Source organism: Nicotiana tabacum, chromosome 13 (assembly GCF_000715075.1).
Source record: "Nicotiana tabacum cultivar K326 chromosome 13, ASM71507v2, whole genome shotgun sequence".
In the NCBI taxonomy this organism is placed as follows: Eukaryota; Viridiplantae; Streptophyta; class Magnoliopsida; order Solanales; family Solanaceae; genus Nicotiana; species Nicotiana tabacum.
The window spans coordinates 81,894,160-81,913,640 of NC_134092.1; the positions used below are offsets into that span (position 1 = coordinate 81,894,160).

The window sequence follows — 19,481 nt, forward strand, 5'->3', positions numbered from 1 at the left end:
ACAAAGTGACAATCAAAAATAAATATCCTTTACCGCGTATTGAGGACTTATTTGACCAGCTTCAGGGAGTGAGGGTGTTCTCCAAAATTGATTTGAAATTTGGGTATCACCAGTTAAAAATTCGGGATTCGGATATTCTAAAGACGACATTAAGAACTCGCTATGGCCACTACAAATTTTTTGTGATGTCTTTTGGGCTAACCAATGCCCCAGCAGCATTTATGCATTTGATGAATAGTGTGTTCCCGCCATATCTTGATTTATTTGTCGTAGTATTTATTGATGATATTCTGGTGTACTCACGTAGCCAGGAGAAGCATGCACAACACTTGGGTATTGTATTACAGAGGCTGAGAGAGGAGAGACTTTATGCCAAATTCTCTAAGTATGAGTTCTGACTTAGTTCAGTGGCATTCTTGGGACATATAGTGTCCAGTGAAGGAATTAAGGCGAATCCGAAGAAAATAGAGGCAGTTCAAAGTTGGCCCAGACCATCTTCAGTTACTGGGATTCGGAATTTTCTCGGCTTGGTTAGTTATTATCGTATTTTTGTGGAGGGATTCTCGTCTATTGCATCGCCTTTGACTAAATTGACCGAGAAAGGTGCTCCGTTCAGGTGGTCGGATTAGTGTGAAGAGAGCTTTCAGAAGCTAAAAACAACTTTGACTACTCCAGTATTAGTGTTGCCTACAGGTTCAGAGTTTTATACTGTGTATTGTGACGCGTCGCGTATTGGTCTCGGGCCTCGGCGCGGTGCTGATGCAAGACAGTAGGGTGATTGCCTATGCATCCAGACAGTTAAAGGTACATGAGAATAATTATCCAGTCCACGATCTTGAGTAAGCAACTATTGTTCATGCCTTAAAAATTTGGTGGCATTACTTGTACGGTGTTCGGTGTGAGGTATATACCGACCATCAGAGTCTATAACATTTGTTTAAACAGAAGGATCTTAATTTGCGGCAGCAGAGGTGGTTAGAGTTGTTTAAGGATTATGACATTACCATTCTCTATCATCCCGAAAAGGCCAATATGGTGGCTGATGCCTTGAGTCGTAAGGCGGAGAGTTTAAGCAGCTTATCATACTTACCGGTAGCAGAGAGGCCTTTAGCCTTGGATGTTCAGGCCTTGGCCAACCAGTTTATCAGATTGGATGTTTTCGAGCCGAATCGAGTTTTGGCTTGTGTGGTTTCTCGGTCTTCTTTATATGATCGCATCAGAGAGTGCTGGTATGATGATCCATATCTGCTTGTCCTTAAGGACACGGTTCAACACGGTGATGCCAAGAAAGTCACTATTGGAGATGACGGTGTATTACGGGTGTAGGGCAGGCTATGTGTGCCTAATGTAGATGGTTTGCGTGAGCTGATTCTCAAGGAAGCTCACAGTTTGCGGTACTCTATTCAACCAGGCGCCGCGAAGATGTACCAGGATTTGAGGCAGCACTATTGGTGGAGGCGAATGAAGAAAGATATAGTTGAGTTTGTAGCTCGGTGTCTAAATTGTCAACAGGTAAAGTATGAACATCAGAGGCCGGGAGGATTGCTTCAGAAACTTAAAATTCCGGAGTGGAAGTGGGAGTGTATTACCATGGACTTCATAGTTGGGATCCCACAGACTTTGAAAGTTTGATGTTGTTTGGGTGATAGTAGATCGGTTGACCAAATCTGCGCATTTTATTCCAGTTGGTACTAATTATTCTTCGGAGCGGTTGGCTAGGATTTATATTCGCGAGATTGTTCGCATACACGGTGTGCCAGTGTCCATCATTTCAGATCGGGGCACACAGTTTACATCACAGTTTTGGAGAGCAGTGCAGCAAGAATTGGGCACACAGGTTCAGTTGAGTACAACATTTTACCCTTAGACGGACGGATAGTCCGAGCGCACTATTCATATATTGGAGGATATATTACGCGCTTGTATCATTGATTTTGGGGTTCTTGAGATCAATTTCTGCCACTCAAGGAGTTTGCTTACAATAATAGCTACCAGTCAAGCATTCAGATGGCTCTGTTTGAAGCTTTATATGGGAGACGGTGTCGGTCTCCGGTGGGTTGGTTTGAGCCGGGTGAGGTTTGAATATTGGGTACTCATTTGGTTCAGGATGCTTTAGAGAAGGTCAAAGTGATTCAGGAATGGCTTCGCACGGCGCAGTCTAGACAGAAGAGTTATATCGATAGGAAGGTTTGTGATGTTACTTACATGGTTGGGGAGAAGGTTATGCTCAAGATTTCACCCACAAAAGGTGTGTTGAGGTTTGGCAAGAAAGGCAAGTTGATCCCTCGGTATATTGGGCCTTTTGATATACTTAAGAAAATTGAAGAGGCGGCATATGAACTTGCTTTGCCACCTAGTCTATCAGGTATTCATCCAGTGTTCCATGTATCCATGCTCCGAAAATATGTCGGGGATCCGTCTCATATTTTGGATTTCAGTACAGTACAGCTGAATGATAATTTGACTTATGATGTGGAGCCGATGGCTATTTTAGACCGACAGGTTCGAAAGCTGAGGTCAAAAATCATAGCATCAGTGAAGGTACAATGGAGAGGTCAGCCAGCCGGAGAAGCTACTTGGGAGATTGAGCAGGAGATGCGGAGCAAATATTCACACTTATTTGAGACTCCAGGTATTGTTCTAAACCCGTTCGAGGACGAACGTTTATTTAAGAGGGGAAGAATGTAACAACCCGGCTAGTCGTTTTGAGTATTATAATCCCGTTCTTCCATTTACTACTCAATTTATACTTTATAGTTATTTTATGACTTACCGGGTTAGTTGGTTCGGGTCAGGAAGGAATTCGGAATGAAATGAGACACTTAGTCTCACAATTGAAAATTTAAGTTAGAAAAGTTGACAAGTTGTGGACCTATGTATAAAAGACCTCGGATTTGAATTCTAATAATTCCAACAGCTCCGTATGGTGATTTTGGATTTAGAAGCGTATCCGAAAAATTATTTGGAGGTCCGTAGTGGAATTAGGCTTAAAATGCCGAACGTTTAATTTTTGGGAAGTTTGACCAGGGGGTTGACTTTTTGATATCGGGGTCGGAATCCGATTCTAAAAATTGGAATACCTTTGTTATGTCATTTATGACTTGTGTGCAAAATTTGAGGTCAATCGGACGTGATTTGATAGATTCCGGAGTCATTTGTAGAAATTAGAAATTTCAAAGTTCATTAGGCTTGAATTGGGGTGTAATTCATGGTTTTAGCATTGTTTGAAGTGATTTGAGGGTTCGACTAAGTTCGTATGATGTTTTAGGACTTGTTGGTATATTTGGTTGAGGTCTCGAGGGGCTCGGGTGAGTTTTGGATGGTTAACGGATCAAAAGTTTAGACTTGAACAACTGTTGGAATTTTCTGATATCTCATGTTGTTTTCCTTCTATGCGATCTCGTGAATGTGTCTGCGATTGCGTATGCTTAGTTGGTCAGTGGACGTTTTTGTTCTACGCGATCGCATGGGGATATATGCGATCGCGTAGGGTTAATTTGAGGCAGTGACATTTTGTGCTTCGCGATCGCGTGAAGCGGAACACGACCGCGTATCTATATGAGTTTGTTATTCACGAACGCGTGAAGAAGGTCGCGTTCGCGTAGAGGAAATAGGGCAAAAATGGAAATCACGCATTTGTGCTTCGCGATCGCGTGGTTAGGTCCGCGATCGCGTAGGTGTGTGATATTATGCATCGCGATCGCATAGAGTTAAATCTGGACGATGGAAAATTGTTCTTCGCGATCGCGTGAGAATATTCGCGATTGTGTAGAGCAAATGTCTGGGCAGAGAGTTTAAGTTCTGAAAATGGGACTTCTTTTTGACGGATTGGAGCTCGGAAAAAGGCGATTTTCGGGAGTTTTTCAAGGAAACCAATGGGGTAAGTGTTCTTAACTCAATATTGGTTAAATTACCTGAATCCATGGTTGTTTTTATCATTTAATTAGTGAATTAAGTTGGAAAAGTTTGAAAATCCTCTTGGTTTAAATTGAAGATTTGAGGGTCGAGTTGGGGCCGGATTTTGATAAAATTGGTATGGTTAGACTCGTGATTGAATGGGCTTCCGGATTTTGTAACTTTTGTCGAGTTCCGATACGTGGGCCCCATGGACGATTTTTGAGCTAAACTTTGGATTTTTTATGAAAAATTAGTATTTTCTTATGGAATTAATTCCAATAAATTTTATTGACTGAAACGAATTATTTATGGCTAGATTCGAGGCGTTTGGAGGCCAATTCATGAGGAAAAGACATTGTAGAATAAAAATTTCACGGCTTGAAGTAAGTAACAGTTTTAAATCTTGTCCTGAGGGTTTGAAACCCCGAAATTTTGTGTCATGTGATTATTTTGGAGGTGACGCACATGCTAAGTGACAGGCGTGTGGGCGTGCACCGAGGGGATTATGACATAGTCGGTCCCGTGGAAACTGTATAGTTGAATAATTTATCGTTAGCTATATGCTCTCTATGTGTTGAAGAAATTTGACTGTAAATCATGCGTAGGCTATGTTATAGTACTGTTGGGACCCGCCGAGGTCACGTACTTGTTGAATTATTTGCTAATTGTTGTCTTGTACTCAGTCATGATTTTTCTTGCGTATTATACCTTAGTCTTTTTTTGGATATTTGTTGATACACTATGTTATCTTTGTTTGGGCTGATCTTTGTGATTTCTGAGAGCCCGAGAGACTAGAGAGGTTGAGGACTGAGTAAGGCCGAGGGCCTGTCGGTGAGGTAAGGATATTATGGCACGTGAGTTATCCATGCAGGATATTATAGCATGTGAGTTGTCCGTGGAGCACGTGAGTTATCCGTGCAGATTATGACGCTTGGGCTGTAGGAGCCCTCCGGAGTCTGTACACCCCGAGTGAGCGCGAGTACCCATTGACTATGGGTGCTGAGGGATGAGAGCCGAGTGGTTGAGTTGTTGTGACGAGTGGAGTGATTGTTGCCTTGAGAGGTTGTACTTACTTTTCATTTGTTGTTGCGCTTAGTTGCTATTTGTCAATGTTGTGAAATTCTCTGAAAGATTTTATATTCGGATTACATGAACTTGAACTGTATAAATTGATTTGACTTAAACTGCTGGATTTGAAAGCATGTCTATTCTCTGTTGGAATTACTGAAAATGAACTATAACTGTGTAGCTCGTCACTATTTTTAGTTCCTTATTTATTATTGTTACTTGCTGAGTGGGTTGTACTCATACTACACCCTGCACTTCGTGTGCAGATCCAGGTGCTTCTGGAGATAGCGAGTGTTAATTTTCTCGCACAGTTAATTTTTCGGAGATTCAGAGGTAGCTGTCGTGTTTCGCAGATCATGTCTCTCCTTCCCTATCTCCATGTTTACTGTATTTGGTCTTAGACTATTATAGACCGTTTTCTTTTGACTTGTATCCATATTAGATGCTCATGTACTCAGTGACACCAGGTTTTGGGGGAGTGTTCGTATAAGTATTTGTGGGATTTTTTTATTGTATTTAAATATTATATTTTCAAACTTAAGAGAAATTGTGGTTTATTGAGATTATCGGCTTGCCTAATATCGAGATAGACGCCATCACGACAGGTTGGGATTTTGGGTCGTGACAATATGTGAATGCCACCTAAATTCAAGATGTATTGATTTATACGTCTTTTATACTTTGTATATCAAGTATCACTTTAATTCGAAATGTATTTTTATGTATATAATTGTTGTATATTTATTTATGAAGTGCCATCTTATTTTAAGATGTATTTTTAATATATATTTCAAATATATTTTATATGTCAAGTGCCATTTTAATTCAGGATGTATTTTTTATGTATATGTTTTTTGTATATTTATATGCCATCTTAATTAAATTTAAGATATATGTTTTTATGTATATTTCACATGTCTCATCTTAATTGAAGATGTATTTTTTATGTATATATTTTATATATTTTATATGTGTTAATACAATGTATATTTTTTATATATACGTTTTTGTATATATTAACATATATTATTATCGAAGTAAGATCTTTATGTTAAGAAAGGAAGAAAGAAGAAAGAGAAAAACTTAAGAAAGATAATTAAAAAGAAAACGAATGGAACAAATTTAGAAAATATATTGGTTTCGGCATAAAATAAAATTAAGAAGATGAAGAAAAAGAAGGAAAGCCAATAGATAAAGAAAAAAAAAAGGACATGATTTTTGTAGAAAGAATCATTGACTTTCCATTCAAATTGCTTATGTTTATGGATTAATAAATAATATTCCTATTTTAATAGAATTGTGTGCTACAAATATAAATATTTTTTTGTCACAACTGTAATATTGGGTTTCATGCTAAGAATTTGTTATTTTTATTTTTATTTTTTTCCAACAAACGAAAAATATAGATGATACCAATAACTTCTTAGTTAACTTTTCAGGAATGATGAAAATAGGTGGTTTCCTTCTGTTTCTTTCTTCTTCTTTCTTTTTTTTCCAATTTGGTAGTAAAAATAATATAATGGCAAAATAGATCGTGATTTCCTTGAACTTGACGATTTTATGCTGGCCAAATTATCACTTTGAACTTAATAATTTAATAGTCTCGATTGGCCTAAAAAATATACTAGTAATATTTTTGAGACGTAGAGAATATTAAATATTAAATTAAATAATAATCCAAAATAAAGCTGTAAAGAAAAAAAGGGGTCTAAGATAGTCTGTCACTACAGTCCTGTACGCGACACTTGCCACTAGATAAACAACCCCTGCCGCCCCTATTCATTCAACACACCACTTTGTTAATCTCGCCCCAATTTCACAGATATTTCTCCACTCCACAAATCTCTCTTTTAAGTCGAGAACCATGGTCCTACAACTATGGGACACCATTAAAGATTCAATCACAGCATACACAGGTCTATCTCCTGCTACTTTCTTCACAGTTGTTGCTTTGGCTCTTGCTTTCTACTATGTTGTCTCGGGTTTGTTCGGTTCATCTGATCATGGTCACCACCAAAGGTCAAGAGATTTTGAGCAACAGATGCAGCCTTTGCCCCCTCCTGTTCAACTTGGAGAAATTACTGAACAAGAGTTGAAAGAGTATGACGGCGCTGATCCCAAGAAACCTCTTTTAATGGCTATTAAGGGTCAGATCTATGATGTTTCTCAAAGCAGGTTTTTTTCTTTGTCCGCTAGTGTTTTAAGCTATTTTGACTTCTGGGTATGTGACATTTTTGCATAGTCTTCAGTTTCTGCTTTAGATGCTTTTGGATTTTGACTTTGATTTTTGAGATTGCTTTTGGGTGTGGGATTTTCCTTTCTTGATTGTTAATGTAGGTACTTTTGTTAGATGATGTCTTGTGGAAAAGTTGGAAACTTTATATGCACTTTTGGGCACATAACAAGTCTTGATGGCTTTGGAGAAGTTGGACTTTTTGCTCATTGTGTATTGCAAGTACTGTGAATTACTTTTTTGCTGGAAAAAAAGTGAATTATGCTGAAGTTCTCAGGTTTTGCAACCTGGTATTACACGCCATTGCCTAATAGTCTGGAGTAGGAATGGAAATTGCCTATTATTCTGGAGTAGGAATGGAAATTTGTGGAAATTGGGATTGATGTGTAGGTCTTACAATTGGTATGCATTTTTTTTCTCTTACTTTTGGTGCCCGATTTGATGGGGAAAGCTTTGGTTAAAATGTTTTCTTTTCCCAATTTTCTTGAACGTCTTTTAATTGTGTAACACTGCTGGTAAGGTGGTGAGGGCTAGTCGAAGGGCAACTGATCGAGGTCCAAAGGGCTTTTAGATGTCTCGGATCCAATTCTTTAAGATAGCAAAGGTGACCTATGCTTGATTCTTAGACGAGTGAGTCGAGTTCTCCATTTTTGCAATCATAGATCACCTTTTGCATTGTAGTCAACTAGTCTTCTCAACCAATGTCTTTATTTTTATTTGTTGAGGTTTTGGGGAGATAGTAGACATATTTGGTTTGTTGTTTCTCTAGTTTATTACGTCCACTATAATCTCGTTGGAGTGCTGAATTGCTTCGGTTGATTCTAAAACTCTTGGATTCTGAAATGTTTAATATGTACTTTTTTCCTTGTATCAGCAAACAAACCGTCAAATGAAGATCTATTATATATTGAATTATGAGGTCAAATTGCTTTAGATGTGTTTCTGTTAGTCCCACCATACATTAAATTTATCTAGGACTATATCCTTGATAAATCAAATATTCATGAGTCTGTATAAATTTGTATACTCACATGTAAACCTAACGTATCTTGATCAATGTTAAGCTTTATGAGCTGCTGAGGGCTGTCATCTTTTCAGTAGTTTTTCAACAGTAGGTGCTGCTACAACATCTTTGTGTTTAAACTTGTATTTGTTTGTGCAGAATGTTCTATGGACCTGGGGGACCTTATGCATTGTTTGCTGGTAAGGATGCTAGTAGAGCTCTTGCCAAGATGTCCTTTGAGGAAAGAGATCTCACCGGGGATATCTCTGGCCTTGGTCCTTTTGAGCTTGAGGCCTTACAAGATTGGGAATACAAATTCATGAGCAAATATGTCAAAGTTGGGACTATCAAGCAGGCGGTGCCAGTAATTGATGGGGCAGCTAACGGCGAATCTGTTGAAGCAACTGATCGTGAAGCTAAGCCAGCCGAGGATGGTGCATCAGCGAGTGCCAAGCCATTGGAAGATGATGTTCCATCAAAGAGTGTTGTTGCTGAAACTGTGGACAAATCTGATGTTGATGTCGACAACAAGGATTAATGGTGACAAGTAAAAGCTGAGAACCAGAGGGAACTGTTCTTGTGGAGATCCAAAAAAATATGACACGGTGCATTTGTTTATTATCTTGTGTCACATGAGGCTCCTTGGCAGTCAAGTTAGTTTAAATGTCTAAATTGTTGTATGAAATAATGAAGAAAGCATTTTACTTCCTGTTTTTATAGGCGTTTTATTGATGTAATACTTGATTATGGTGGAAAGACCTCTTTATCTCAAAGCAGTGCATCTCTAAATGTTGCAGGTGCAGTATCCACATATTACCAATAATATGTCTCATCTCTTTCCGCCCTTACTTTTGGTGTTTTTGAAGCATTCTAGACTTCACACTGAAAGAGAAGTCTAGAAGTTCGGTATGGACCCAAGTTAGCTGGCATACTATACTCTAAATTCTATACTTTGGGGTGTCAAGTTTGTAATGGTAGTACTTCTATTGCACCACTTGAAGGAGACATTGCTTGCTATTTTTGATTTTACGATGCGCAAAGCAAGACCTTTCTGCTTTGCCTTTTCCCTATGCCGCCTTTGAAGGACTATGTGGATATCTCAAGGTGGCCCATGGACAGGGCGGATGAAGGTTAGAAGTTATCGGTTAATCCGAACTTAATAGCTTTAGTTTTGTTTATTCTCAAAATCGGATAACAATTGAATTTGTAAGTGGTTTTAAGGATACGTGAACTAACTTGACACAACGATAAATTAGATTGCGATTGAAATAAATAATGGTAAAGTAAATGCAAACCACAGGAATTGAACAAACTTAGCCTTGGGAGGTTAATCACCCTCGAGCCAGGTACGCTTCAATCGATATCAGAATACAGAAGAACAAGAGCTTAAATAATAATGATATATTGCTTTGGGATGCGTGTTACAATATATTCAATGAATTATCAGACCCCCTTTATATAGTAGATGAGTCCTACTTTAGGTACAATTCTATAAAAGGCAAAAATTCCTTGATTAACTGATTGCCGGTTCCTTATTGATAAGCGTCCAGATTCCCGCCGAAATATCTGACCGGTCACGGATATTTCGGTCTTCCGTTGGTTATGCTAACAATGTCTCTTCGAGCTCGTTCAGGGCTAAGATCGACTCCGGGGTCTCAGACTCAATGTTCTCGAAGGCATGTATTCTGACCCCGCGTTCTAGCTCGATGGGACTCAAGGTCGATCTTCAGCCCTTGGTTGTCATGTTCCGAGCATAATCTACCATGTCGTAAGCGAGCTCGATTTTGACCGTATACAGGTAGTCCCCTCGTTTTTCAGAGAGTAGTCGACGAGAAACGACATGAGCTTCCGATCCTGACTTCGATACCCCGTGATAGAAACGACAAAACAGTTGAAACGTCTCGTCAGTCAAGTCTTAATGACATTTGAAAAACTATAAATACCCCCTCATTTGTTCATTCAAACTTTACATTCAAACCTTCTGCCCTCGTTCCTAAGAAATTTCAATACTTCCAAGCACTTATATTCTGGTTACTTTGAGATCTTTGATAAGAACTCTCATCCGTTTTTATCTCAAACTATCGAGTGTACTCTTTTAACTTTCGCCTTTTCCTTATTTCCTTTCCATAAAGAAATGGCGAAAACTTCCAAAACCGTTCCCCAAAAAGAAACTCCTTCCACCTCGCGGCCGACTACCGAAGAGACCGCTTCACGTGTTGTGGTCGAGGAACCAACACCGGAACCTCCTCTAAAAATGTTCATCCCGGGGGGGGGGGGGGCCCGGTCAATGCAGATTTTAAAGTCGAAAAGCCCTCCTCCATACCAGGTCGGTGTGAGGAGGTCTCGAGGTACATCTGCTCGATCACCAAGGATATTCTCTCCGAAGTCAAAAAGGATTGTAACTGGGTTGACAAACATGTGGTGGTTCCCGAACCTGACGAAGCCATCACCACCCACGTCGAGGGATTTTTAAGTGTCTACATTTATCCTTTCACATTGGGCCCCTTGGATCCGGTTATCGTCGACTTTTGCAAAATGTACGACGTAAACCTTGGTCAAATTCACCCTTCTTTCTGGAGGATCGTAATCCTCCTCCGTTTCTTTGTAAGCAAGATCGAAGGGTGCCCTTTCACTATCGACCACCTCATGCGTTTATACAGTCCCCGACTCTACCGGGGGGATTGATCAAGCTCGCCCGTCGGGCTAGTAATGCCGCGTTCTCGAGTATCGATGAAGATAAGGATCGAGGTTGGCTAGGCCGTTTTGTCCTAGTAAGGACCTCAGACTTGATCCCGACCGAGCACATGTCGTTCCCTGAGAAGTGGAACATGAAACGTAAGTATAATTTTGTTTCCAAAATTTAATTTATCCCCTTTTTCCTTCCTTCTTATCGGTGTCCTATGGTGGTGCAACTGTTGCTCGGATCCCGAATGCAGTTCCTCGACTCAAGGAATGGGTCGAGGGCATCATATCACAAAGGCCTTATTCCGAGCGCTCGGGGTGCGATCTTTCAAAGGGCCGATGGGAGGCTCTTCGCATGGTGAGATCTCTTTCAAGAGTAATATTTCGTTTCCCTTTTGCATGATTAAGTCCTTACTTGTTTTATTTCTTTTTGCAGGTTTACCCAAGAAAGTTCAAATGAGGCCCCCATCTGGTAGTGACGATTTCCCCACTGAGTCCCCTGCTCCGAAACAGGCTGAAGAGAAGAAGAGAAAAAGGGCTCAGAGTTCTCCGAGCTCGCAGAAAAAGAAACCAAGGAGGAGGCTCATCCGCAAGCCAAATGAAACCTCCAGCTCTCGAATACTTGATTCGGACTCCCTCTACCGGCTCAGGGACGAGTCTGAAGAGGATGAAATTTTAGTGGCCCAGGAGCCATCGGTCTCTGAAGAACGGGCATCAACCGAAGGGGGGACGATAAAGGCCAATCCATCCCAAACTCAAGAGGTCGATGCATCAATGAGGGTTGAGAACCCTCAAGACGCCGGTTCTGCTCCACCCGGTGTCATCGATATAACGGGATCGCCTTAGTTCACAGACTCAATGTTTGATGAAGCTCAAGCGGCGAAGGAGCGTTCAAATGAGGGGGTCCAAGGAGCGAACGATTCCCTCCAAAGCTTTTTTGACGGCGTGGACTCTATTTCCACGTAGGATATCACCGGATTGGGTGATTTAGAAGTACCAAGAAGAAGTCCACCCTCGGGGACAGGTGGGTCTAACTCGAGCCCGAGATTGGTCAACCGATTCCCTGCCCCGAGTGCCGATCCCGGTCGGAAGCAGTCGATCATTATCTCTATTCCGGAGGATGCCCGGGTCCTTTCCGCGCCTGTTGGGGTAGCTAGTTATCTCCGGTGCCTGGTGACTGAAGAAGACTAATCAAAGATGAACGAGGTGGAGTCTCCATGCTTGTTCAACGAAGCACAATAGATATTGAATCGGGTAAGGTGTTACCAAACCTTTTCAATTTCCAGTTTTGGTTACTTAATAATCTTAGTATTTTTCCTTGTATTCGCAGGACTCGGTGCTTCACCACGAGACCTTCCTCAGATATCGAGAAGAGCTGAGTCTCCTCGAGGCCGAAGCCAAAGAGCTTATTGAGAAGAGAGATATGTACAAACTTCTCAGTGAGCAATGCGAGGGGGCGGTTAAGAGCCTCCGAGCTGAGCTGGAGGTGGCTCGAAAGGAGCATGCCGACTTGGTCGAGCAGGTAAAAATATTTGATCTTAGTGACGAAGAGCTAGGTTCGGTGACTAATGGTCGGAATCCGCAGGTCTAACAAAAAATCGATCAGATTGATCAACTGCGAGCTGAGATGGATGCTATCAAGGCCGAGACCGATGAATGGAGGGGCATGATGGATTTTTTGGCCTCAGAAAAAGAGGCTGCTCGGGCGCAACTGGCTTCGGCTGAGGTCCAGCTTCGAGCAGCAAAGGAAAAGGCCGAGGTGCAAGCCAAAAAGATTGAAGAGCTCTAGTCTTGGCTAAGTTCGGCTACCTCTAATTGAAAAATTATGGCCAAGGAACTTGAAACGGCCAAGTCAGCGGCCGTGGTGGTTAAAGCCGACGCCGACGAAATGGTGGCCCAATATAAGGCTGATGGCGAGGCGGCCCAGGACCGCTTGAAGGACATTGTTGATTATGAGAAGCGGCAATCGCGAAGAGAGGCCCTCGAGGAGATTCATGCTCGGAGTTTAGATCTATCAGCCGAGATCGAAACCGCTAAAGGGTTCGAGGCTGAGGCCAAGAAGTTGGCCTACCTCGAAGAAGAAGAAGACTCCGAGGGTTTCGATAGACCCAGAGGTGGAGAAGACTAGGCTATTTAGATGCCTTTGTAGAATTTTTTTGTTTTTGTTTTTTGTACTTGTGTACTTTTGTATTTTTCATTAAGGCATTTGGCCTTTGTAAAGACTGTATATAATATACAAGGCTTATTTTTCCCTTCGACAGTTTAAGAATTTTGTTTTCCTTTGCTTTATTCTTTATGTTTGCAAAGGTCGAAATGCCTTAGCATAAAATAGTTAGGTCATGTTCGGAGGTTCAAACAGGCCTTGTCTTCGACATTATTTTGTTTAAGGCATCATGTGGGTTTGGTATGACCAGAAACCTTTTCCCCAAAGTACTTATGATTGTTTAGATTATAGTTTGTTGAAGGTAGCCTTTAGAACCGGTTATGAAATTTTGAATGCCTTTTTTTTGTTACGGGTCTCGGATATCTCCGAGCCGTTTTAATATGGCCGTAGCCTTTAGTTCGGGTGTTGCCCAGTGGGCTTGTTACCCCGAGTTATCCGGGCTTGCCTAAGATAACAGTCCCCGAATGGGGATGGCCATAGCCTTTAAGGTTCGGGCGTTGCCTAATAGGTCTCGTGCCCCGGGCTTCGATAGACCGAGCCGTCCGAGTTTGTTTTTGGACGGAAGCCCCCGATTGAGAGTGATTGTTTGAACCCGAATAAAGGTGGCCCTTGGGCTTGATACCTTTAGGGGATCGAATGTTAGAAATTCCTTAAAAGGAAAAGAAAAAAGAAAAATTCTTAAGGGACAAGATATTTATCCGCAAGGTATAAACTTCTTTTTATTCTTGTGCATAATAGTTACACATTTGTACAAGTTTTATGCCAGGGATCGAGTAGTCTATGTAGGCATGGTTCATTTGACCGTTTGGCCCTTACAATAAATCCTATCGATCGAGCTGAGACCATTCAATCATAAAGTTTCCTTCCTTGCTAAAGTCATTATCCAAGGGTGTACCTCCCAGTGTTCGGGGCCAAGTGTAGAGAGGCCTCGAATACTGTTGTCGTGATCTTCGATATCGGTTCGTAACCGGCCTTCAATTTTAAGTTAGCACGATTTACTGTTGCCTCATTAAAAACCTTGCCAGAAAACCCATTTGGGCCAAAACCGGTTCAAGGGAAAAAGCGTGCAACGCGTGCTTTCAGGCCTAAAGATTGTATCGTTCTTTGATGATTGTCTGTAAGTGTTAGTTCGTAATGTAAATAACTAAAAGGAAATGAATGGGGTCATACCTTAACAGTAATATCGCTTTAAGTGAGTTATATTCTAGTTGTTCGGTAGTTGCTCACCGTTCATCGTTCCGAGCTTGTACGATCCTTTACCGGTGATCTCGATAATTTGATAAGGTCCTTCCAAGTTCAGCCTCAGCTTTCCTTCGTTTGGGTTTCGGGTGTTTAGTGTGACCTTCCTTAACACTAAGTCCCCGACATTGAAGTGTCGAAGGTTGTCCCTTCGATTGTAATATCTCTCGATCCGTTGCTTTTGGGCGGCCAACCGGACAAGGGCTGCTTCGCGCCTTTCATCTAATAGATCAAGGCTCACGTTCATAGCCTCGTCATTTGATTCCTTGGTTGCATATTGGAACCAGAAACTTGGTTCTCCGACTTCGGCTGGTATTAGAGCTTTCGCGCTGTAAACCAGTGAGAACGGGTGGCCCCGGTATTGGACTTCGAGGTCATACGGTATGCCCATAAGATTTCGGGCAGGGTTTCCTTCCATTTTCCTTTGGCGTCGGTCAACCTCTTCTTGAGGTTTTGGAGTATGGTTTTTTTGGTCGATTCTCCTTGCCCGTTCCCACTAGGGTTGTAGGGTGTTGATAGGATCCTTTTGATCTTATGATCTTCGAGAAACTTGCTAACTTTGCTGCCGATGAATTGTTTCCCGTTGTCACACACGATCTCGGCCGGCATTCCGAACCTGCATATGATGTGATCCCAAATGAAATCGATGACTTCCTTCTCCCTGACCTTTTCATATGCCTGGGCTTCCACCCACTTAGAAAAATAGTCAGTCATAAACAATATAAATTGAGCCTTACTGGGTGCCCACGGAAGGGGGCCAACGATATCCACTCCCCACTTCATGAACGGCCATGGTGACAAAATCGAATGCAGTAGCTCCCCGAGCTGATGAATCATCGGAGCGTGTCTTTGACATTCATCACATTTTCGTACGACTCATTCGCGTCCTTTTCCATATCGATCCAGTAGTAGCCGGCTCTAATCATTTCGAACCAATGATTCAGAGCCTGAATGATTTCCACAGGTGCCTTCGTGGATTTCCCTCAAAATGTACTCGGTATCTCATGGTCCTAGACGTATCGCGAGTGGGCCATCGAATGTTCTCTTGAACAGGGTTCCATCTTCGGACATGCTAAACCGGGCTGCCTTTGTACGTAGGGCCCTCGATTCTTTTATATCCGAGCACAGTTTTTGGGTCTTCAGATATTCTATATATTTATTTCTCCAGTCCCAAGTTAGTCTCGTTGAGTTAATCTCGGCATGGCCTTCTTCCACTACCGATCTCATAAGTTGTACGACTGCCCCCGAGTTGAACTCGTCATCCTCGACCGATGACCCTAAGTTAGCAAGGGCATTGGCCTCACTGTTTTGATCCCGAGGTACGTGTTGCAAAGTCCATTCTTTGAACCGATGTAATGTTACCTGCAACTTATCCAGGTACCTTTGCATTCGTTCTTCTCTGACCTCGAACTTCCCATTAACTTGGTTTACCACAAGGAGGGAGTCGTACTTGGCTTCGATCACCTCAACCCCCAAGTTTTTGGCTAGTTCGAGACCTGCAATCATGGCCTCATATTCGACCTCATTGTTAGTCAATTTCACAGTCCTAATAGATTGTCTAACTACATTGCCTGTGGGTAGCTGATAAGTGGGGATTTTGACTACTTATTAGCGCCTTTTAGCTTTTGTTTTAGTCTAAAAGTATTGAATTGTGTTCCCGAAACTAATGAAATATGCAAAATTGCAGGAATATTGGAAGTTAGACTTCCGAGATGAAATCTGACTCAAAGAGGAGTAGTCCGAGCACAAGGCAACAATAGGGCACAAATTCATACAAAGTGCGGTCCGCATAAGAAATTGCGGTTCGCAGAATTCCATCTGCGACCGCAAACAATGAAGGAAATCCCAGCAGACTTTCTAGCAAACTGCGGACCGCACAGGAATTGTGTGGCCGCAAAAGAAGAGCTTGAGATCAACTTCAGAGGATGTGAAAATTTCCAAGTTCCAAGTTCCAAGTCCTTCAGAATTGCGGACTACACAAGAATTGTGCGGCCGCAGAAGAAGTGCCTTGCAGCCGCAAAAGTGAAGATATGGACGCAGAAGACCAAGTTGCGGCCGCAATGTTAAATCTGTGGACCGCTAGAATATTGCTTCACAGCCGCAGTTCAGAATTGTGCGGCCGCAGAATCACAGCTCCTACAAGATGAAGAATTCTACGGACCGCATATGGAATTGTGCGGCCGCAGAACGTCCCGAAGGGCATTTTTATCTAAAATTTCCAGCCTTGTATAAATAGACGAGTTTCACAAAATTAGGTTAATTTTGTGAGATCAGCAAGTTCTGTAGCCGTTTTTCTTTGCCTCTTTTGGAAGTTTTCTATATTTTGGAGTATTTTACTATAGATTTTAACATTTTAACTTTACAATATGAGTTTAATTAGTATTTCTTCTTCTATTTTTTCAATTTCAAGCATGAGTAGCTAGATGTTTACTAGGGTTGTGACCCAACACTAGTGTGTAAACCTTATGGGTATCTAATTTAGTGCTTGTTTATGATTGGGTATTTATTATTTAGCCTTGTTCATACTTTAATTTGTGAAATTAATGGTTGCAAATATTAGTTCATGCCTATTTGACTTAGTCTCTACTTGAGAAAGAAAGACTTAGTCTAGGAAAACGTGGATAACAAAAATTGGGTCAATCGAGAGATTGATTAACCCAATTGAAGGGTTCAACCTAGAGATAGTAATAACCCGACTTGAGCTTTTATCAACCGTTTTGTGTGATGCCCATTTGGACTTGAGAAAGTCATATTGGGCAAAACCACTCCTTGACCGAGAGGTATTGAGTGGGTAATTGAGAGTTGATAGTTATAATACACCTCGATCAACAAAATAAGCATTAAGGTTTATATCCCATTAGGTGAACACCTAGGCGATGGTCATAGCCCTAGGCTTTTTATAAACTTGAAAAACAACTAAAACAATTATCCTAGTCTTATTTCTTTACTTTGCAATCTTTAGCTTTAAAATAGAAATAGCAGCAGAACCATTTTGTGGAAGTGCAAATTAAGATAATTCAAATTCACGCATTAGAATATATACTCCTAACTCCCATATAGCTCCCTGTGGATTCGATCCCGACTCTTCATTGGATTACTATAATTGCAATCGATCGTGTCATACCTTAATTTGAGGTGTGCATTGCACGATAGGTCAATTTTTGGCGCCGTTGCCGGGGAGTTAAAAATAGTGTTAGCTTTATATTTGGGTGTGTTTTTGGAATATCTTATTTTCCTTCCGTGTTACTAACGTGTTGGGAAATTGTAGGTGCAACCATGGCAAACAATGAGCTCGGAAACATTGCTTTGGTGGATATGGACGTTGAGGATGATCAAATGGATGAGGTTCCTCTTGAACCTCAAGCCAATAAACGAGTGCGAGTGCCTCATGACAATGTGACCGCTCCACCCCCACCTCCACCACGAGCGGCTCCACACCGGGTGTTGTCGAATGAAGGATATTCAAGTGCAATAGTCCCTCCCCATATTAGGGTGGGCAACTTTCAAATAACCAACGTGATGCTCACCTTGCTTGAGCAATGAGGGTTCTTCACCGGTGCTCCGAGTCAAAATGCATACAAACATTTGAAGGGGTTCGTGGATACGTGTTAGGGGAGTAAGCAAACAAATGTCTCCGAGAATGCTTTGAGGCTAAGGCTTTTTCCCTTCTCTCTACGGGGGAAAGCTTTAGATTGGTTGGAACGTTTGCCAAACGATTCCATTCATACTTGGGATAAATTGGCAGAGAAATTTATTTCTAAGTACTTCTCTCCCAGGAACATGGCTTTACTTCGGGATAAAATTCTAGCATTCAAGCAAGAGCCCAATGAATCACTACACGAGATATAGGAACGATATAGAACAATGGTTAAAGAGTGTCCCAACAACGATATGACAGAGAACATGATTCAACAAACTTTCTATCGGGGTATCAACACAACCAACCAATGTGTAGTGAATCAATTTGCCGGTGGGAACTTCATGACTATGCCTTATGTGGAGGCGTGCGATATTTTGGATAAAATGGTGGATACTTCATCGGCGTGGCAATCCCGGGCTAATGTTCCACAAGGTAATCCCAATGTGATTCACCTTCACAAAGAGTTGCATGACCATGGGCAAGCCATAGCCGAATTGACTACCACCATGAACCAATTGGCAAAGGCTTAACTTTAACTAGTGCAAAACCCGAGGCAAGTCAATGCAATGGAGGGAGTAAGCATGATGGTAAACAAACTGAGAACAAAGGGTCCACAAGTGCAACAAAGCGTGGACAATTTTGTGCAAGAAGATAGTGGATTTGATCAAGATGACTCTTATAATGACCAAGAAGAAGAGGTCCAATATGTGAGCAACTTTCAAGGGAACAGAAACAACTTCCAAGGCCTAAGCCAACAACAATGGCGAACTCAAAATAATCAAGGAAATTGGAATTCTCACAACCAAGGTAATTGGAGCGGTGGAAACAATCAAAGCAATTGGAATAACAATAACAATCAAGGAAATTGGAGTGGTGGCAATAATCAAGGGAATTGGCATAACAACAATAACCAAGGCAATTGGGGAGGTAACAATCAAGGCAATCAGGGGTCGGGTTTTCAAAGGCCCCCGATGTATCAACAACCGAGCAACCCGCCTACTTATCCTTCCCATGGTCCTAGTTCTTCCACCAATGAAATGAGACGTATTGAGAACATGTTCAAGTAAATGATGGAGAATAATGTCGATTCCGATGCCCAACTTACCTCACACAACACATCGATCGGCAACTTAGAAGTGCAAATGGGGCAAATCTCTCAAGCTCTAAATTCTCGTCCTAATGGGGCACAACCAAGTGACACGGTGGTGAACCCAAAGGGTGGGAACAACACGGGGCATGCCATGGCCGTTACTACAAGAAATGGAAAAGGTGGGAATGCACCCACCTCAAGTCAAAGGCAACTTGTAGATGATGAGCAAGTGGTACAAGAAGAAGAGATCCCGAACAATGTGGTGCAAGCACATGAGGAAGTGCAGATTGATATTGATGACAATGTGGAAGAGACTCAAGAGGAAGTAAACCCGTCTAGGGATCACGTTATTGACATACCGGAACCGGTAGTGCAAAAGGCTAAGGCACCATTACCTAAGCCTACTCCTCCATATCCTCAAAGGCTTGCCAAGCAAAATGGTGAGAATCAATTCAAAACGTTCAT

At 41.7% G+C, this 19,481-nt stretch overlaps 1 protein-coding gene across 1 annotated transcript; it reads left to right on the forward strand.

Moving 5' to 3' along the window:
- The first annotated feature begins 6,708 nt into the window (after positions 1-6,708).
- Positions 6,709-9,021, forward strand: LOC107800001 (membrane steroid-binding protein 1-like). The gene is made up of 2 exons (XM_016623142.2): positions 6,709-7,140; positions 8,361-9,021. Exons 1-2 carry the CDS (start codon positions 6,830-6,832, stop codon positions 8,737-8,739), a joined length of 690 nt encoding a protein of 229 aa, XP_016478628.2. The 5' UTR covers positions 6,709-6,829; the 3' UTR covers positions 8,740-9,021.
- The last annotated feature ends 10,460 nt before the right edge of the window (positions 9,022-19,481 follow it).

What these genes read in the sequence shown, in the direction of transcription:
- LOC107800001 (XM_016623142.2), top strand. Translation starts at nt 6,830, where the DNA reads ATGGTCCTACAACTATGGGACACCATTAAAGATTCAATCACAGCATAC. An exon ending in TATGATGTTTCTCAAAGCAG is followed by an intron (nt 7,141 to 8,360) that starts GTTTTTTTCTTT and finishes TTGTTTGTGCAG; the next exon opens with AATGTTCTATGGACCTGGGG.